Below are 18605 nucleotides of genomic sequence, written 5' to 3' on the forward strand. Positions count from 1 at the left end.
TCATCCTTTTTCCATCCTATGTCATTAGTTTCAATGTGTACAATGATCTCCTGCTGGTCCCCCACTCCCCTTTGAGAATATTCTGTAGTCTCTCTGAGATAGCCTCGATCCTGGTACCAGGGAGGCAACACACAATTCTGATTTCTTGCAGTCAGCTACAGAAACATCTGTTTGTGCCTCTCATCATAATTATTTGCCTGGAATGTGATGTACCCTTCATTACATTAGAGCCAGTCTCAGTACCAGAAACCTGACTGTGCTGCATTCCCCTGAGAGTCCATCAATCTCCACATTTTCCAAAACAGCATACTTGTTTGAGATGGAGATAGCCACAGGAGACTTTTGCACTAGCTGCTCTCTTGCCTACCGTTCCTGGCGATAACCCATCTACCTGATTGCATCTGCAGTTTTTGTCCCTTCTTATAACTGCCATCCACCAATCCCAGCTGCTGTAAATTCCTCATAGCTTCTAACTGCCGCTCCAATCAATCCAAGATATCTGATAGAATTTGCAAGCAAACACACTAACTGCACACATAATCATCAGTAACATGGAAATTCTCCCTAATCTCCCATACCCAACAGGAAGGGCATATCACTCTACCAAAAGCCATCTTTGCACCTTAACAATTTACAGATAATAGTAGTCTTACTGCTCTAAAACACACTGCTGTAGGCTAACTTAGTTAGAGACAGATGTCAATAAAACATATAACCAAAAACAACCCACACTACTCACTATTTAAAAAAAGGATAGCAAGTTTACAGTTCAAAACCATGCACTTTTCTGCTCCTGTGCCGTGAGCTCTCCCACACAGGTCCCTCCAAGCTCAGCTGTGAATTTCACTGTTTGTTAATTTTTCCTAGATATACTCAAGTGTCCAGAAACACTTGAACTCAAACAACAAAGGCGCAAGCTGTGCAGGTTTCTTTCTCTCTTTCTTTCTCTCTCTCTCTCACTCTCACTGACCAGGTGGTCCCTACCTTTGTTCTCGTCCTTTTTGAAGTATGGTTGATTTGATTATTTTTCCCCAAAGTTCCAAAACAATTCAACAGTTTATAGAACAGTAATTACTGCTCCTGGAATTCAAGGAAATCACCTCCAACACTTAAAATACCTCAAAACACGAGCAGCTCTTACAGCCACAATTTTTTTCCCATCCTCATCTTGGATTACCCAGAATTCTTGAGTGGCTTGAAGACCACTTCTGGTATCTCTTTCCCAGAAACCCTCCTTTTACCATATATGATTCTCTACAATAATTAGGATCAATAATGTTGTGTGTAATGGACCTTAACTTCTTATTTACCTGATCGATTGAATGGATTTTGAGAGAATTAAATTGAACTACAGATTATCACATGATCTATATTTGAAACATTACAGATGGTGGTATATCACCGAATTTAGAAAGATAGAAACTGGTTAGAAGCAACTCTTTCATACAGAATCTAGAAAACATTGTTCTTTAACCTTCTTCAAAAACTTGAACAGCAGTGCAAGTTTCACTGTCAATACCTGTTAATGTCACCACATTAATATCAACTGAGTACGTGATAGTTACATAAGACCGTAAGATATGGGAGTAGAATTAGGCCATTGAGCTCACTGAATTTGCCATTTAATCATAGCTGATATGTTTCTCAAGCCCATTCTCCTGCCTTTTCCCATAATCCTTGATCCTCTTACTAATCAAAAACCCATCCATTTCTATTTAAAGACACTCAATAACTTGGCAGCAATGAGTTCCACAGAGTCACCACCCTCTGGCTGAAGAAATGACTCCTCACCTCAGTTCTAAAGGGGCATCCTTTTACCCTGAGGCTATGCCCTGTGTACTAGTCTCTTCTATTAGTGGAAACATTTTCTCCACATTCACTTTGTCAAGGCCTCTCAGTATCCTGTAAGTTACAATCAGATTCCCCCCCCCACCCCATCCATCTAATCTCCAAGTACAGACCCAGAGTCTTCAACTACTCCTCATATGACAAGCCCTTCATCCCCAGGATCATTCTTGTATGCCTCCTCTGCATAAATTTCATTAGATATTGGGCCCAAATTGCTCATGATATTCCAAAGTTATACAATACACAAAAATGCTAGATGAAAAATGTTCATGTGATCATAACTATGCACGAGAATTGGTTTATGATTGCTCTCAGTAGAGGATTTCTCAAGATTATTTTTAACCCAACTGTTTGAGGATTCTGGATGTAAATTTGCTCACTGATCTGGAAGATTCATTTTCAGACAGCTACACATCCCTGAACACTATGGGACAATTTAGCTTGGCCAATTCGCCCAAACCTGCACAATTTTGTGCTGTGGGATGAAACTGGAGCACCCGGAGGAAACCCACGCAGCCATGAGGGGAGAACATGCAAACTCCATACAGTAATCCTGAGGATGGAATTGAATCCGGATCCCTGGTGCCATGAGGCAGTAGTGCTAACAACTAAGCCACCATGGGTGATGGGGTGCGGGTTGCAGTCCAGCAGAAAACAAAAAGGCCCACTGACTCTCCCACTGCATCCACTGTCAGAACAGGCAGGAGGCTTAGTCTTGGGGGAGCGTCACTGGCAGAATCCGATTGTTGGGAGCGCTGGTGGCCCTCCTGGTGCTTGTTCAGGCTGCAGGACATCGTAAGCCTCTGCCCACACTCGGGGCAGGCAAATGGCCTTTGCCCGGTGTGAACCTGCTGGTGGGTCAGCAGGGTGGAAGAGACAGCAAAGCCCTTCCCACACGAGGCAGGCGAACGGTCTCTCCCTGGTGTGTACCCACTGGTGTGTCAGCAGGTGGGAGGCCTGGGTAAAGCCCTTCCCGCACTCAGGGCAGCTAAAGGACCTTTCCTCTGTGTGGACCCGCCGGTGCTTCAGCAGGCCAAAGGAGCTGCACAGAGGGCAGGTGAATGGCCTCTCGCCGGTATTGACCCACCGATGGGCCAGCAGGTCAGAGGAATCGCTGAAGGGCCTCTCCCGGTGGGCACCTGCCTGTGCCTCAGCTGGGCGGAGGAATCATTGAAGGCCTTCCCACACTCAGGACAGGAGAATGGCCTCTCCCCAATGTGACTGCGCCAATGGGTCTCCAGGGCAGGTGGGACACGGATGCCTTTCCCGCAGTCGCCACACTTCCACGGTTTCTCCATGGGATGGGATTCCTCAGGTTTCTCCATGATTTTGTTGATAGAGTTCCAGTTGGAATGCCATACTTCTAGGAATTCTCATGCATTTCTGTTTGGCTTGAACTAGGATTGATGTGATGTCCCAGTCGAAGTGGTGTCCTTCCTCATCTATATGTAAGGATACTAGCGACAGTGGGTCATGTTGTTTTGTGATTAGTTGATGTTCATGTATCCTGGTGGCTAGTTTTCTGCCTGTTCATCCAATGTAATGTTTGTTACAAGTTCTTGCATGGTATTTTGTAAATGATACTAGTTTTACTTGTTGTCTGTTTGGAGTCTTTCAAGTTCACTAGCTGCTGTTTTAGTGTGTTGGTGGGTTTGTGGGCTACCATATGCCAAGAGGTCTGAGTAGTCTGGCAGTGATTTCTGAGATGTCTTTGATGTAGAGTGGCTAGTGTTTCTGAGTGCATTTTGTCTGCTTATTTGGGTTTGTTGAGGATCTTTAAATCTTTTTTGCTTCTCAATGAAAGCTAATTGGTTGCGATGGAAAGAAAATACTCAATTATGTTGCTTAGAGGCAATATTATTGAATAGAACACACTAAACGGACTAGCTTGTCTTGCTTTATCCATCTTCCTTGCTCATTGGTAAATGTCCAGTGCTTTATAAGAACAACCCCATTCCTTGCAACTACCTAAGCTCTTCCACTTGATGGAATACGTCGCCTCGCCTAACGATTCTACCACAATATCAATGCCAAGCTGTTACCACATTAATTTAACCAGCCAGATAATCCTAAACCGGTAAATTAATTTCCCTAAATTCTTAACGATGTATTCCAAAAGTTACCTTATTTAAAGCTTAGATTAAAATTAGTTTAATTTTAAGAACATTGATTTTATGTCAGCCCTCCATAAAATTGCACTGTAAGTAAAATTCTTGAAATTTATTATTGACAAGTTAAGTAATTACAATTAAACCATCCATAGAAAACGGCATATATCCAATAAGCGCACAACGTTACTGTTTTAGAAAGGCCTCTGATGATCGTTCCCGGAAGTGTACCATATGGCTGATTGACAGTATGATATCGCAATTGCAAACAGAATATATTCGAAAAAATATTTTAAACCACCAATCGTGCACGCCTTGGGCGTGACTCTGCGTGAGACAAAGGCTACATGTTGTTTTCGCTTTAGTCGAAAGGGAGAGGAAAGCTCGGGTCCTGCAAGGAGAGTCTGCGAAAGAATAAGCTGCAGCTTCGCCTGTCGTTCGTAGCCTTGTTAACCCGAATCCGATTCATATTTGACATCTTTGTAACGATGGCCAAGCGGTGATTTTTTTTTAAGTCTACATTCGGATGTTACGAAGTCGATGTTATTAGGCAAAGTATCATGAAGAATAAAATGGAGAAACCGCCGTGCAAATGTAATTGAGAGCAGTTGGCACTGACGTAAGAGACTGTTTATGTAAAATATGAAATGAAACCTGGACAACAATATCGTAACATTTGTTGAAACATCGGGCAGACATTCAAAAGGCGGGCAGTATTTCCTGCAGCAGTTTTAAATGAGAATGTCATTAGCACAGAGGGTTTTAATGACTTGGCTCTTTACCCTGCTCTTCTTAATTGTGTTGGTCCTGAAATTGGACGATAAAGCTCCTTGGAACTGGATCCTCATATTCATCCCGCTCTGGATTTTTGATACCATTTTATTAATGATGTCGATCGTAAAGATTATAGGGAGATGCAAATCGGGCTATGACAGGAACAGTAATAATCTCAAGAAAGAGATCTGGTATTTCTGCGCTATGCTGCTTAAACTAAGTTTTCTGTTGGCACTGAGCGCCAGACTGGAACATTTCTCACAAATGAAACTCACTTTCGTTTTTATACCACTCTGGCTCTTGCTCATTGGAGCAGTTGGTGATCTACTCTATAATATGTATTCTATGAGACAAGACTAGTGGACAGTTTGTAGCCTCTGGTTGTGACCCTAATTATTGCCCCAGCATCAGTAGTTGATGCGGGACTCCAAATAAATATACCGAAAAACTTATTGGACAGTGTATTATAATTGTTTTTAAATTTGTGTCCCGCTCTGTAAATGTCACAATTTGCGGCTGCTTTCATCGAGCTTTGTGAAGTTATCATGTATAATCACGGAAAAATCAGAAATGGATGTAGTCATATCACGAGTTCGTTCAAGCAAAGTCTACAATTGGCGAAATTCAAAGCCTTTCTTACGTTTTGATAATTACACTAACATGGGAACGGCCCTTTTTCTGTATGAAAAGTTTGTGGTTAATGCTTTAATTTTTTTATTTATAAAGCACAAATTCAGAAAATAGCCTTATTTCTAACTAATTTATATATCACAATTTGCTCAATTCGAGGATAATTGTAATGAATTGACCTATTGCATATCTACTAGTAGTATTTGGTAAAGGCTGCAGCACTGAATTGAAGCACATTCAAAATATAGCTTATTAAGCAAGCAGTTGATGACAGGATTGCAATATTGTTAAATTCCCACAAAATCCAAATAATGCACATATCTTTTCCAGTCACTTGCTGTATTAAATGTCAACAATATGCAAGGTTTTTTTATACCATGGGCATATTTCCAAAACGAAACGTGGACTGTGAAAGATACAGTGAGTAATAATGTGGTAAGTACCCTTTCCTGTAAGGCAGGAGGTCTAGGTTCAAGTGCCACTTGTGTCAGTGGTGTATAACAACATCTCTGAACAGGCTGATTAGAAAATATCAGTAACTGTAGCAGTGCTCACCTTACCCACTTAGGAATAGGGTAGGTCAGGGATACAAATGCTCCCTATCATACACCCCCAAACCCACCCACAATTTGGGAAAGAACCTGTTATACATTCCATTTAACACCCAACTCTAAAGTTGCCTTTGTCTCAAGAGAACCATAGGGCTGCTCTCAGTGAGAGAGAGAGAGAGAGAGAGACAACTGGTTGGGAATTTAACCTGAAATTCACCACACTTTAGACAAGGTCAAGAAGACAGGCTCTTTATGGAGGCTTCAACCAGTCCCATTCTACAAGATCATCCCTATAGTAGGGTGTGTATCAGGGTTATTGTTCTAGGCAGAATATTGCAGGAACCATCAACACAAATGCTAAAAATACTAGGGGATGGGTAACAAATTCACTCAAGAAAATACCCCACTCAGACAGCTAGTTAGGGCAAATTACCCCGACCAGTGGGAGGACAAAGTGTGATTTACAATTGTTATTTTTCTGGAATGTCAACCCCCACCCCCTCCCACCCACAACCATCTCCCCATCATTTTCTGCCCTCCTCCACAGTTTCCACTGTCAGACTGAAAGGTATATTTTCTACATTTCCCAATCTCCGTAGACTGAACAGCACTGGACCATGGTGGTGTCTATACTCTATGAGCCTTCTCCCATTGTGCTTCATCTAACCAGCATAACTTTTGATTCTTCTCCTTTTATGTAGCTATCATTTGGCTCAACCTTTCTGTCAATGAACTCTACATTCTCTCTCCACTCTTAAAGCACACAATTTGAGGTTGACGTTTCTCTCCACTCTTAAAGCACACAATTTGAGGTTGACGTAGAGGGAATGTTGAGCTCTCAGAAATGCAATTTTTCAGATGAAATGTTGAAACGTGGCACCATGTCTGGTTAGGTGAATGTAGGTAATATTTGACAAAGAATGGGGAAATTTCCCAGTGTCCTGGTCATTATTTGGCCTCGAACAACAGCTCAGAAAACAAATTACAAGTTCTCTGATAATTATTACATTGCTGTTTGTGGAGTGATGCTGAGCTCAAATTAGCTAACTGGTTTTTAAAACTTATTTCAAAAAGTACATAAGAGCAAAATGTGGAATCTGAACCTATTTTCTATTATGTATGTATTTAGAATTAGATTAAGATGGTTGGATGAAACGTTCCTTCCACTCTGATTTAGCAAACAGAATGCTGGAGAAACGCAGATCTAGCAGCACCTGAGAAAGAAAAAGTTACTGTTGAATGCAGAACTGAAAGGTGCTGGAATTTTAAAAAAAAGTTCTGACAGAGGCTGAGTTTCTCCAGCTTCAACATTTGTTTCAAAAATTTTGGCACAGATGTTGAATGTCGTGAAAAACTATATATAAATGTTATTCTTTGCAGTTATTATTTTTGGGCCTTAATGGAAGCCCCCACATACTTTTATTAAACTTCACAGTTTTTAAACAAACTTCTATTATTCTTTTTCTTTCTTCATAAGAAATACTGAACATGCTAGTGCTGTTTTCTGTTAAGTACTGGGTATATTCTCTTAGCAACTAACCTAATCCAAAACAATGCTATCTTATTCCAATCCATTCCTGCTCATCCATCACCCTCTTCCTTGCTGGTCTAGAATTTCACCTAGTTCATCAGTATCTAAACTCGAATCTTCCCTTATTGTTCAAATTCCTTTATGAAATTCCCCATTTTCTAAGTTCCTACAGCCCCACAAATTCACCCAGTACCCCATTTATTTGTTCCTCTGATTCTGGCTTGTGTATTATCCTTTCGCTTCTCCCAGCCCAGCCAGCCATTATTGATGTTCATTCACAATGAATCTGGCTACATCGCATCGCTGATCTTGAGTGCAAAGGGTCATGTTAAGAGAGATCAGAGTTCCACAATGGTGAGAGGTTCTTGCAGCTGCAAAGCATTGTTCTTTTTTTTCCCAATTATTGGGAAAATTTCTACAAGTTGTTGAAGATTAGATACTAAGTAACATCCCTAAATGTATTATTTGAACAAGCACTTGGATCTTGGATCTGTAACCTGAGTTCTGTAGAAAGATAGGATTAGAAAGGGCATCTGGGTGTCTTTGGGACAGTATGAACAAGATGGATGGATGGTAGGGGGGCAAGAGAGGGGAAGAATGCCCCCATCTTTGCCATATCTTTTCTATGGTTCATAAAACATGCCAGAGGGATACTGGCAAAGAGAATGGTCATCAGAAAACTGCAAGCAGTAGAAATTCGTCAGCTTTCCTTCAAGGAGATCCTTGCGTTCTTTGTTGCATAAAGACCAGATTGCCAACCATTCTTTGGAAAGTTGCAAGAAAAAGATAGGCACTGAAGACAAGAACATTCCTCCGGGATCAAATAGGATTCTTCTAATTTTCTAATATGCATTTAAAATTGGATCCTGATGGGTGGGTGAAACCTTCTTTCCACTCTGATTTAGGATAATTAGTTTAATTAAAGGCAAACCACCATAATAAATGAACTGTCAATATTCCAAAATTAATTTGGAGATCAGTTTAATATTGTTAATCTCTCTCATGCTACTGTAAGTAAAGACATTAAATCACTGATGATGTAACACGAAAGGCTGTTCTCAGCATTGACTCAGCTACTGCATTTGGTTTCAGTATTATCTCCAATTAAATTCTTTTATACAATTGACACTTGCACTGTGTGTTAAGGAAAGACATCTCTCATAGACAAATTTCAGATCTAAAAATCCAAGATGATTCTTATCTCCCAAATATTTTAAGTTTCAGATGGTGCATGAAGGAGATGCAGAAGAGGGTTTAAAAATGTGCATATTCACAACATTTACTGTGTAGTTATTTAATAAATTATTTATTAGCTGGAATACAACTCTGCTAGAGTTTTACACAAAACCCCTTATAACCTTTCAGCCCACAGTATTGACTTTTTGCCGTTCTCATCATTGGTCTCTGAGCAATCACAGTATAATGGTAGAAAGATACTAAGCCTGGCTTTGAGAGGAAAATGTCAACATTTGCTATCCTCCAGGAAGACTGGAGGAAATAATGTCCCCTTGTTCAAGGGGAGTAAAGACACATCGGATAGTTATAAACCAGTGAGCTTTACTTGGGTTATGGGTAAAGTGTTGGAAAAGGTTAGAAGAGATAGGATTTGTAATCATCTCAAGAGGAAAAAGTTGAATAGGGATAATCGAATTTTGTGAAGGGTAGGTTCTGCCTCTCAAACCTTATTGAGTTTTTGGAGATAGTGACCAAACAGATGGATGAAGGTAAGGAGGTTGATGTGGCATATATGGATTTCAGTAAGGCTTTCTTTAAGGTGCCCTATAGTAGGCTACTGCACAAAATAAAAGTGTGGGAATTGAGGGTGATTTAACGATTTGGATCATGAATTGACTAGCTGAAAAGAGGTGGTGGTTGATGGGAAATGTTCATCCTGGAATTCAGTTATTAGTGGTGTACTGCAAGGATTCTGGATTAGTGGTGCTGGAAGAGCACAGCAGTTCAGGCAGCATCCAAGGAGCAGTAAAATCAACGTTTCGGGCAAAAGCCTTTCATCAGGAATAAAGGCAGAGAGCCTGAAGCGTGGAGAGATAAGCTAGAGAAGGGTGGAGGTGGGAGAGAGTAGCATAGAGTACAATAGGTGAGTGGGGGGGGGGGGGGGGGAGGGTGGAGTGGATAGGTGGAAAAGAAGATAGGTAGGTTGGACAAGTCATGGGGACAGTGCTGAGCTGGAAGTTTGGAACTGGGGGTGAGGTGGGGGAAGGGGAAATGAGGAAACTGTTGAAGTCCACATTGATGCCCTGTGGTTGAAGTGTTCTGAGGCGGAAGATGAGGCGTTCTTCCTCATCTTGATGAGGTGGTGAGGGAGCGGCGGTGAAGGAGGCCCAGGACCTCCATGTCCTCAGCAGAGTGGGAGGGGATCTGTTTTAGGGCCACTGCCGTTTGCCCTTTTTTATAAATTACCTCCAAGGGCATAGAAAGATGTGTTAGTAAACTTGCAGATGACACGAAGGTCAGAGGAGTTGTGGACAATGTTGAAGGATGATGTGGGTGACAGAGGGATATAGATAAGCTGCAGAGCTGGGCTGAGAGGTGGCAAATGGAGTTTAAAGTGGAGAAGTGTGAGGTGATTCACTTTGGAAGGAGCAACAGAAATAAAGAATGAATACTGGGCTAATGGTAAGATTCTTGGTGTCCATGTACATAGATCCGCGAAATTTGCCACTTAGGTTGACAGGGTTGTCAAGGTGGCATATAGTGTGTTAGCTTTCATTGATAGAGGGATTGAGTTTCGGAGCCAGAAGGTCATGCTGCAGCTCTACAAAACTCTGGTGCGGTCACACTTGGAATATTACGTGCAGTTCTGGTCAGCGTAGGAAGGATGTGGAAGCTTTGGAAAGGGTGCAGAAGAGATTTATGAGAATGTTACCTGGTATGGAGAGAAGGTCTTACAAGGAACTTGAGGCTATTTTCTTGAGACAGAAGGTGGAGAGGTGACTTACTGAGACAACTGCAACATAAGATAATCAGAGGGTTAGATAGACTGGATAGTGAGAACCTTTTTCCTCTGACAGTGATGGCTAGCACAAGGGGACATAGCTTTAAATTGAGGACCGATAGATATAGGACAGATATCAGAGGTAGTTTCTTTACTCAGTAATAGGGACATGGAATGCCCTGCCTGCAACAGCAATAGACTTGCTAACTTTAAGGGCATTTAAATGGTCATCGGATAAACATATGGATGAAAATGGAATAGTGTAGGTTAGATCGGCTTCAGATTGGTTCAACAAGTTGGTGCAACATCGAGGGCTGAAGGGCCTGTACTGCGTTGTTATGTTCTATGTAGAATGCCAGAACATACTAAGCCAATGGCCCTTGTAGAAATTCCTCGTGATTAAAGGATGACCAAATTTAGCTATGATGTCCCTGTGGTAAAATACTCACCATTTGTAATTTACAAAGAAATACTACCTTGTTCAGAGGGTAGATGTGCAACTGTAGTTCGACAGGAATTGTGCCTTAAAGAAAGGATAAGTGAAGAACAAGTGGATAAGATGAAAACATAACCATATAAAAGACAAATTAATGAACAGAAGAACTTCACAGAATAATGACATTTGGTGGGGAACAAATTTCAAAATGCTCATTCGAACTTATAGAAGTTGTTTTCTCCTTGCACCGTTGAGTCTCAAAGTATCAGCCACTTGGTCCAGATTACAATGTGCAAACTTTGGCTGCAAGTTATAACCAAACTGTTAATATGGAAAACATTAGTGTTGTGTCCAAACCACACTTCATTTATGTAACTCGTTAATTACAATATAGGTCCAGAAACAAGTTCATTTTTCTTTCTTCAATACAATTGTAGTGCTCTTAAGTAATGGCTTAGCTGAGATGAACTGACTTAATACAACAGTAATGAATTGTTCCATCTTTTCTCTACTTGCCTGATCACCCCACAATTCTTCCCATAAAGTGCAATAAATCTTAACATGCATATTAATAGAACATTGTAAGCAATGGAGATTTGGATGTGGAAACACCATGATGTTACAGGAAGAATGGTCATCTGATTTGGTGGCATGATACCATCTTGATTGTGTTGTTGGATGACAAGGACTTAAATCCAGCCCAAATTAAATGAAACAGTAGTTTCATTACCAACACCTATCAAAACTGAACTGATGATCTCAGGATAAATGCTACGGTTTAGATCACGATGACTTTCTAATATTATACATCGAGTGCAACTGCAGAACATTATTTTCAATATTAACAAGTGACACAAAGGCAATGGTTTAGAATTTGTGGTTCTAATGATAAGACCGTTGGTGCTCACCATCACTACAGCAAAAAGTAATAGCAATTTCAGGCATCCAGAAAAGCCGGTAAATGCAGATAAACAAAAATTGTTGTCAGTGGTACTTTGTCTCTGTGAAGGGGTATGGGAACAATCAGCACAAACAATCACAAGAAATTGACATGATCAACACACTATTCTCATTTTGCAATCAATTAAATGGTTAATCAGATGTAACTGATAATTAACAACATTTTAAATCATAATTACTGGGGTCCTTGAGGTGCAGTGGTAGTGTCCCTACCTGAGTCAGAAGACAGAGGTTCAAGTCCCATCCATTCCAGAAGTGTCTCTTAAAATCTGAGCAGATTGATTAGAAACTTCATAATTAATGGTGAACAACCTTTCTGGCCCTGACAACTGATTTCACATATGTGGAACTTCTTTCCCTAAGAACCTTTGAAACTTAAACTTCCATTTTTAAAAAAAACATACTTTAGCTTTTCTTTCAGTGCATGGATTAAATCATACATTATAATCCTTGCTTTCTTCTTTATGCTCTGCAAGTTGGAATAACTCTTCAGTCGGATTGACAGTTCGGTTGCTTACATTGTTGTTGAATGCTGCAGATTGTGCCAAATTCAAGTTAGAATAGAGAAATCATTATTCTTTTAACCCCAGAAAATCTTTGATACAAGCTTGTTGAGATCAGCAGCTTACTGACAGTACTGAGCTGCCGACAGTGTGACACTCCCTTGGTACTGGCATACAAACTGCATTGCTGTATCAATGAAGTACAGACAGAAAACGATTTGAAAACAAAAATCATCCTAGGTCTCACGTAACTAGAGCTGACGGCATAGAACACTAACTTTGTTTAATTTGATGCATTAGGGAAATAAAGCTGTGGTGTACATTGCTAATAGATGCTGGAATTTCTAAACTTGTCCTGTCCTGAAAAAAAGGTATGGCAGCCTAGTAAAAAGGTTCACCACTGGTGATACATTAGAATTACAACTGAATTTTGTGAAGACAGCGTTTGCAGAAACTTAGTGAAGAAATGGATAACCATTATAAACTAGCTTAAGTTGGCTACTGGTACTTCAGTGTCTTAGACAACATCACATAATGAATACCTTTATTTTAAAATCTAGAATATGATCATCTGCACTCATTTCCCTTCTCCCCTCCCCCTGGGAGAGAAAGAAGAGAGAAAATTCTGATTTGTCTGCACAGTTACACAAATTTTGACACATCTACGTTAGGTGAAATAAAATAATGCAGCTGTAAAATAGCCGAAGGCTACTACTTTTGGTACTTACATATATAAAAACATTAAAGTACACTGAACCTTTATTAAGTGGTTCAGATTTTAGTCTGAAATTGAACTACATAATTATAATAAAAATGTATTTACACTGTGTTGACACAAATACCAGTATTCAAACTTGCAACTAGGTTGACATAAGCTCTATGGATAAGCTTGAATTTGGAAACAATTTTGGCTCAGCTTACAAAAAAGTATATGCCGAGGTCAACTCTGCTTCTATTCCCATGACTTATCTAAAAACAAAAAAGTAATTTTTAAAACCTTTTATTTTTCCCATTTAACCTGTGGTATGACAGTGCACCTGCCCCTTAAGTGCTGTTAAGTTTCACAGTTATGGACAGGCACTGAGGAATGTTACAAAGCTACATGTACTTTTCTGTCCTACCATGTAACAGTCTTAAGAACAGTAACAAGCTTGCCCCATAGAACTTACATAAGCAAGAACATATATTGTACATCACACCATTGTTCAGATACATTTAAAAAAAATAAAAGCTCCAAAGAATATACACAGATGTCAGTAAGAAAAGTTCTGTTGCTACTCATGCAAATCTGGCTTTACTGAAGGTAGCTGTTGTTCATCTCCACGGTCAGTTTGGGTGTTTGAACACACTAGGTCTTTTGACTCAATTACAAACTGTGATTCAGTGCTTTCAGGCTCCATTTTTGGGAGTTCTGTGATATTAAGTTCTATTTTTACTTCTTGATGTCTTGTATCTTCAGAGGTGGTATCATCCCTCTGTTTTTTGTCATCAGTCTCCAATTTGATAATAGGGCACTTGGTGTCTGGTGGCATTTCTGAACCTTCAGAAGCACATTCTTGAGCACATGGTTCTCCTGCATCTGGATGATATTGTCTCAACCGGACATGCCATGCCAAGCTGCAAACTGCAGAGACAGTCTTGAACTGGTGTACAACATTCCGGGGAATGAAATATACGTCATTGTCATATAGCTGAATTCTCGCATAGCGAATACCTTCTCTTCGTATCTGGTTGAGTTTTGCATCATCTACCCATTGAACACACTAAAAACAAGATGAGAAAATGGGGTTCAGAAATGCAAACTATCCACAAATTTACAATATAGTAGTTTCAAGTGCATTAATGCACCACAGGAATTAACTTTTGTTTCTAAACTAGTATAATAGAGTGGGTTCTTTCTGGATTATATGTTTTATTGAGGTCTGTCTCTTGTTTAAATTTTAAGAATGTAAGTGATAAGTACTAAGTTAGCCTGAAGCACTGTTTTTAAGAGCAAAAAGATGGCGCTATTTCCTGGATCTGTAGATTGTGAAGGAGCGAAGATGGCCTTTAGAAGAGTGATATGCCCTGTCAGATGTGGGAGTTTAGGGTGAGTTTCCATGTCACAGATAATGATGTCTGCAGTAAGTGTGTCTGCTTGCGAATCCTATCAGATTGCAATGGTCAGTTGGAGCGACAATTAGAGGCAATGAGGAACTTACAGGAGCTGAGGGCGCGGAGTTGATGGATAGCAGTTGTAGGAAGGGAGAAAAACCAGAGATACAGTCAGGCAGTTAGGAAAGATAGGAGGGGTAGGTAGTGCAGGAGTCTCCTGTGGCTATCTCCATCTCAAACAAGTATGCTGTTTTGAAAAATGTGAGGGGTGATGGACTCTCGGAAAGCAGCACGAACAGGCAAGTTTCTGGTACTGAGATTGGTTCTAATGTAATGAAGGATACGTCAGGTTCCAGACAAACAATTGTGATAGGGGACTTTCCAGGCAGAGGCACAGACAGACGTTTCTGTAGCCGACTGCAAGAAATCATAATGGTGTGTTGCCCTCATGGTGCCAGGATCAAGGATATCTCAGAAAGTGCAGATATTCTCCAAGGAGAGAGAAGGACCAGCAGAAACACGTTGGAACTAACTACAGGAAGGGAAAAGGATTCTGAAGGGAGAATAAAGGAACTTAGACAGGAATTTAAAAAGGGGATCCTTGAGGGTAGTAATATTTAATTACTCCCAATGCTACGAGCTAGTGAGGGTAGGGATAGGAGGATAAAGCAGATAAATGAGTGGCTGAGGAGCTGGTACAGGGGAGAAGGGTACAGTTTTGGATCATTGGAATCTCTTCTGGGGTAGAAGTGACCTGTACAAGGAAGACAGATTGCACCTGAATTGGAAGGGGACAAATAAACTGACAGGGAGATTTGCAAGAGGCCAAATAGGGAAGGCAGATGAACTCGGCATGCTGAGGAACATGGGACTGGGATATCATAGCAATTACAGAAATGTGGCTCAGAGATGGACAGGACTGGCAGCTTAATGTTCCAGGAAACAAATGCTACAGGAAGGAGAGAAAAGGAGTGCGAGAGAGGAAGGGGAGTGGCGTTTCTGATAGCCTTTGTGTAGAGCCGCAGGAGATGGCAGAGATACTAAGCGAGTATTTTGCATCAGTGTACACTATGGAGAAAGGCATGGAAGATATAGAATGTGAGGAAATAGATGATGATATCTTGAAAAATGTCCATATTACAGAGGTGGTGGTGCTGGATGTTTCAAAAAGCATAAAAGTGGGGCCAACACATGTTGACTAATGTGTTGCCACTATTTAAGAAAGGTGGTAAGGACAAGCCAGGGAACTATAGATTGGCAAGCACTGGGCAAGTTGTTGGAGGGAATCCAGAGGGGCAGGATTTGTAAGTATTTGGAAAGGCAAGGACTGATTAGGGATAGTCAACATGACTGCGTGTGTGGGAAATAGTGTCTCACGAACTTGATATTTTTTTGAAGAAGTAACAATGAGGATTCATGAAGGCAGAGTGGTAGATGGGTTCTAAATGGATTTCAGTAAGGCGTTCGACAAGGTTCCTCATGAGAGACAGCTTAGCAAGGTTAGATCTCATGGAATACAGGGAGAACTAGCCGTTTGGATACAGAACTGACTCAAAAGTAGAAGACAGAGGGTAGTGATGGAGGGTTACTTTTCAGACTGGAGGCTTGTGACCAGTGGTGTGCCACAAGGATCGGTGCTTGGTTCACTGCTTTCTGTCACTTAGAGGAACCTCAATTGGATAATTGAGTTTCGTGTGTATAAAAATGATTTCAATGCAAATACAGAAGGTATAGTTAGTAAGTTTGCAGATGACACCAAAAATAGTGGTGTAGTGGACAGTGAAAAAGGTTACCTCAGATTACAATGATCAGATGGGCCAATGGGCCGAGGAGTGGCAGATGGAGTTTAATTTAGATAAATGTAAGATGCTGCATTTTGGAAAAGCAAATCACAGCAGAACTTATACACTTAATGGTAAGGTATGCTTTCGTTTATTGGTCACATTACTGAGTATAGGAGTTGGGAGGTCATGTTGCAGCTGTACAGGACATTGGTTAGGGCTACTTTTGGAATATTGTGTGCAATTCTGGTCTCCGATGTTGTGAAACTTGAAAGGATTCAGAAAAGATTTACAAGGATTTTGCCAGGGTTGGAGGATTTGAGCTATAGGGAGGGCTGAATAGGCTGGGGCTGTTTCCCCTGGAGCGTCAGAGGCTGAGGGGTGGCCTTATATAGGTTTATAAAATGATGAGGGGCATGGATAGGGTAAATAGACAAAGTATTCTCCCTGGGGAGGGGGAGTCCAGAACTAGAGGGCATAGGTTTAGAGTTAGCGAGAAAAAATATCAAAAGGAACCTAAGCGGCAAACTTTTGATGCAGAGGGTGGTGCGTGTATGGGATAAACTTCCAGAGGAAATGGAAGCTGGTACAATTACAGCACTTAAGATGGATCTGGATGGCTATATGAATAGGAAGGGTTTGGAGGGATATGGGCAAGTGCCGGCAAACGGGACTAGATTAGGTTAGGATATCTCATTGGGTTGGACTGAAGGGTCTGTTTCTGTGCTGTTTATCTCTATAAATCTAGTAGTTACAATTAATCAAGTGGTTTCTCATATGAGTTCACCTGTCTGAATTTCACCAGTTCTCAATTTCACCACCAGGTGGAGTGAGCTGTGCTCTGACACAATGTTTTTGGGAGGCTGATGTTTTCCCACAGGTCAAAGCCTCCCCGAACAAGGACAAAGTCACAGCTTTTTATTCTCATATTCATGTTGATTCACGGACTGATAAGCCTCAGTGACCAGTTAAAGCTGACTTACAGAACAAAAATTGAATTGAGGCAACACTGAAGCTACATTCTTTGCGAATTGGGCTGACCAATCCTTTGTTTCCTTCACTGTCAGGTCAGATTACTTGAAGGGGCTGGGATATGGGCATGCCCAGAAAACAAGTGGGTGGGGGCAAGTAGGGGCTTGTTCAAGAGAGAGAAATGTCGACGGAATCACAGAGGTGCACACAACGAGACAGATGCAACGTGAGAGGTGTATGTGAAGAAAGGAAGAGAGAGAGAAAAGTATATTTAAATATGCTGAATACAATCGCATTAATCCATTTTAAGAATGGATTATCTTGTACATTTACGTTAGAGAGTCATTGAGTCACACAGCACAGAAACAGACCCTTCAGTCTAACTGGTCCACGCCGACCATGTTCTCACACTAAACTAGTCCCTATCCCTCTAAACTGTTCCTATTCATGAACTTATCCAAACGTCTTTTAAGCATCTGGATGGGTCTATGAATAGGAAGGGTTTAAAGGGATATGGGCCAATAGGACTAGATTAGGTGAGCATATCCAGTCAGCATGGATGAGTTGGGCCGAAGGGTCTGTTTCCATGCTGTATGACTTTAAATGTTATAACTGTACCTGCACCCACCATTTTCTCTGGCAATTCATTGAACACATATGAACCAGTCTGTAAAAATGTTGCCCTTCATATTTTTTAAATCTCTCTCCTCTCACCTTAAAAATATGCCTCCTGGAGATCCAAGATGGCAGTGATTTGATAGGTCTGCTGTGCTGGGCTCTGCACCATAACCCAGGTAAGGTGGGCTTTCAACCCACCCACTAATCATCCATAAGAAAAATTGGTAAAATAAAGCAAAACAAAAAACCCTAGAACCTTTTAAATTCCGATTCTAATGTCCTGGGAACAAGAGTAAGACGAACAAAGGAAAGAGAGCGAGAGGATCGCAGCAAGCAGAGCACTCCCCTACAGTGCCGGACGCACCTGCGGCCACAGCCCCGACTCCCGCGGCAGTGCTTTTGAACCTGTTGGAGCAGCAGAATCTAATATCAGAGTCTGTAAAACTCAGAAAATTGAGTTGACGCTAGAACCAATCTCTGCATGAGCAAAAGCATGAGCAGGAGATCTGAATGCTGGATCGACGTGTTGAGGCAGTCGATCAAAGGACCACGGTATCGGAGACCACGGTGGAAAATTCGGAGGGGCGGATCCGAACACTGGAAGGCCAGGTTTGGGCACTGCTGGACCAGGCTGACGACCTCGAGAAGAGATTATGGATAATTGGGGTCCCAGAGAGTGAAGGTGGTGAAAGAATGGTCAGCTTCCTAGAGCAGTGGCTCCCGCAGCGTCGGGGGTTGGGAGTCAAGTCGGGCCGGGTGCGAGCCGGCCCACCAAATCACAATGCACAGGCCCAGGTTGGATCAGCGCCCCGCCTGGTCCTAGCAAGACTTCAATGTTATGGA

General features: G+C 41.3%; 2 protein-coding genes across 2 annotated transcripts in view; one reads left to right on the forward strand and one right to left on the reverse strand.

Annotated features, from left to right (window-relative positions):
- Positions 1–4282: 4282 nt before the first annotated feature.
- Positions 4283–5182, forward strand: tmem60 (transmembrane protein 60). Its single transcript, XM_072562656.1, has one exon. The coding sequence runs from the start codon at positions 4692–4694 to the stop codon at positions 5088–5090; it is 399 nt and encodes a 132-aa protein (XP_072418757.1). The 5' UTR covers positions 4283–4691; the 3' UTR covers positions 5091–5182.
- A 7642-nt stretch (positions 5183–12824) lies between these two features.
- Positions 12825–18605, reverse strand: part of LOC140466610 (uncharacterized) — a 50263-nt gene continuing 44482 nt past the window's right edge. The window contains exon 5 of the mRNA XM_072562058.1: positions 12825–14060. Within this exon, the coding sequence (XP_072418159.1) occupies positions 13572–14060 (489 nt within the window). The 3' untranslated portion in view covers positions 12825–13571. The remainder of the gene's footprint in view (positions 14061–18605) is intronic.

The sequence above is a fragment of the Chiloscyllium punctatum genome, chromosome 44, assembly GCF_047496795.1.
Source record: "Chiloscyllium punctatum isolate Juve2018m chromosome 44, sChiPun1.3, whole genome shotgun sequence".
Classification (NCBI taxonomy): domain Eukaryota; kingdom Metazoa; phylum Chordata; class Chondrichthyes; order Orectolobiformes; family Hemiscylliidae; genus Chiloscyllium; species Chiloscyllium punctatum.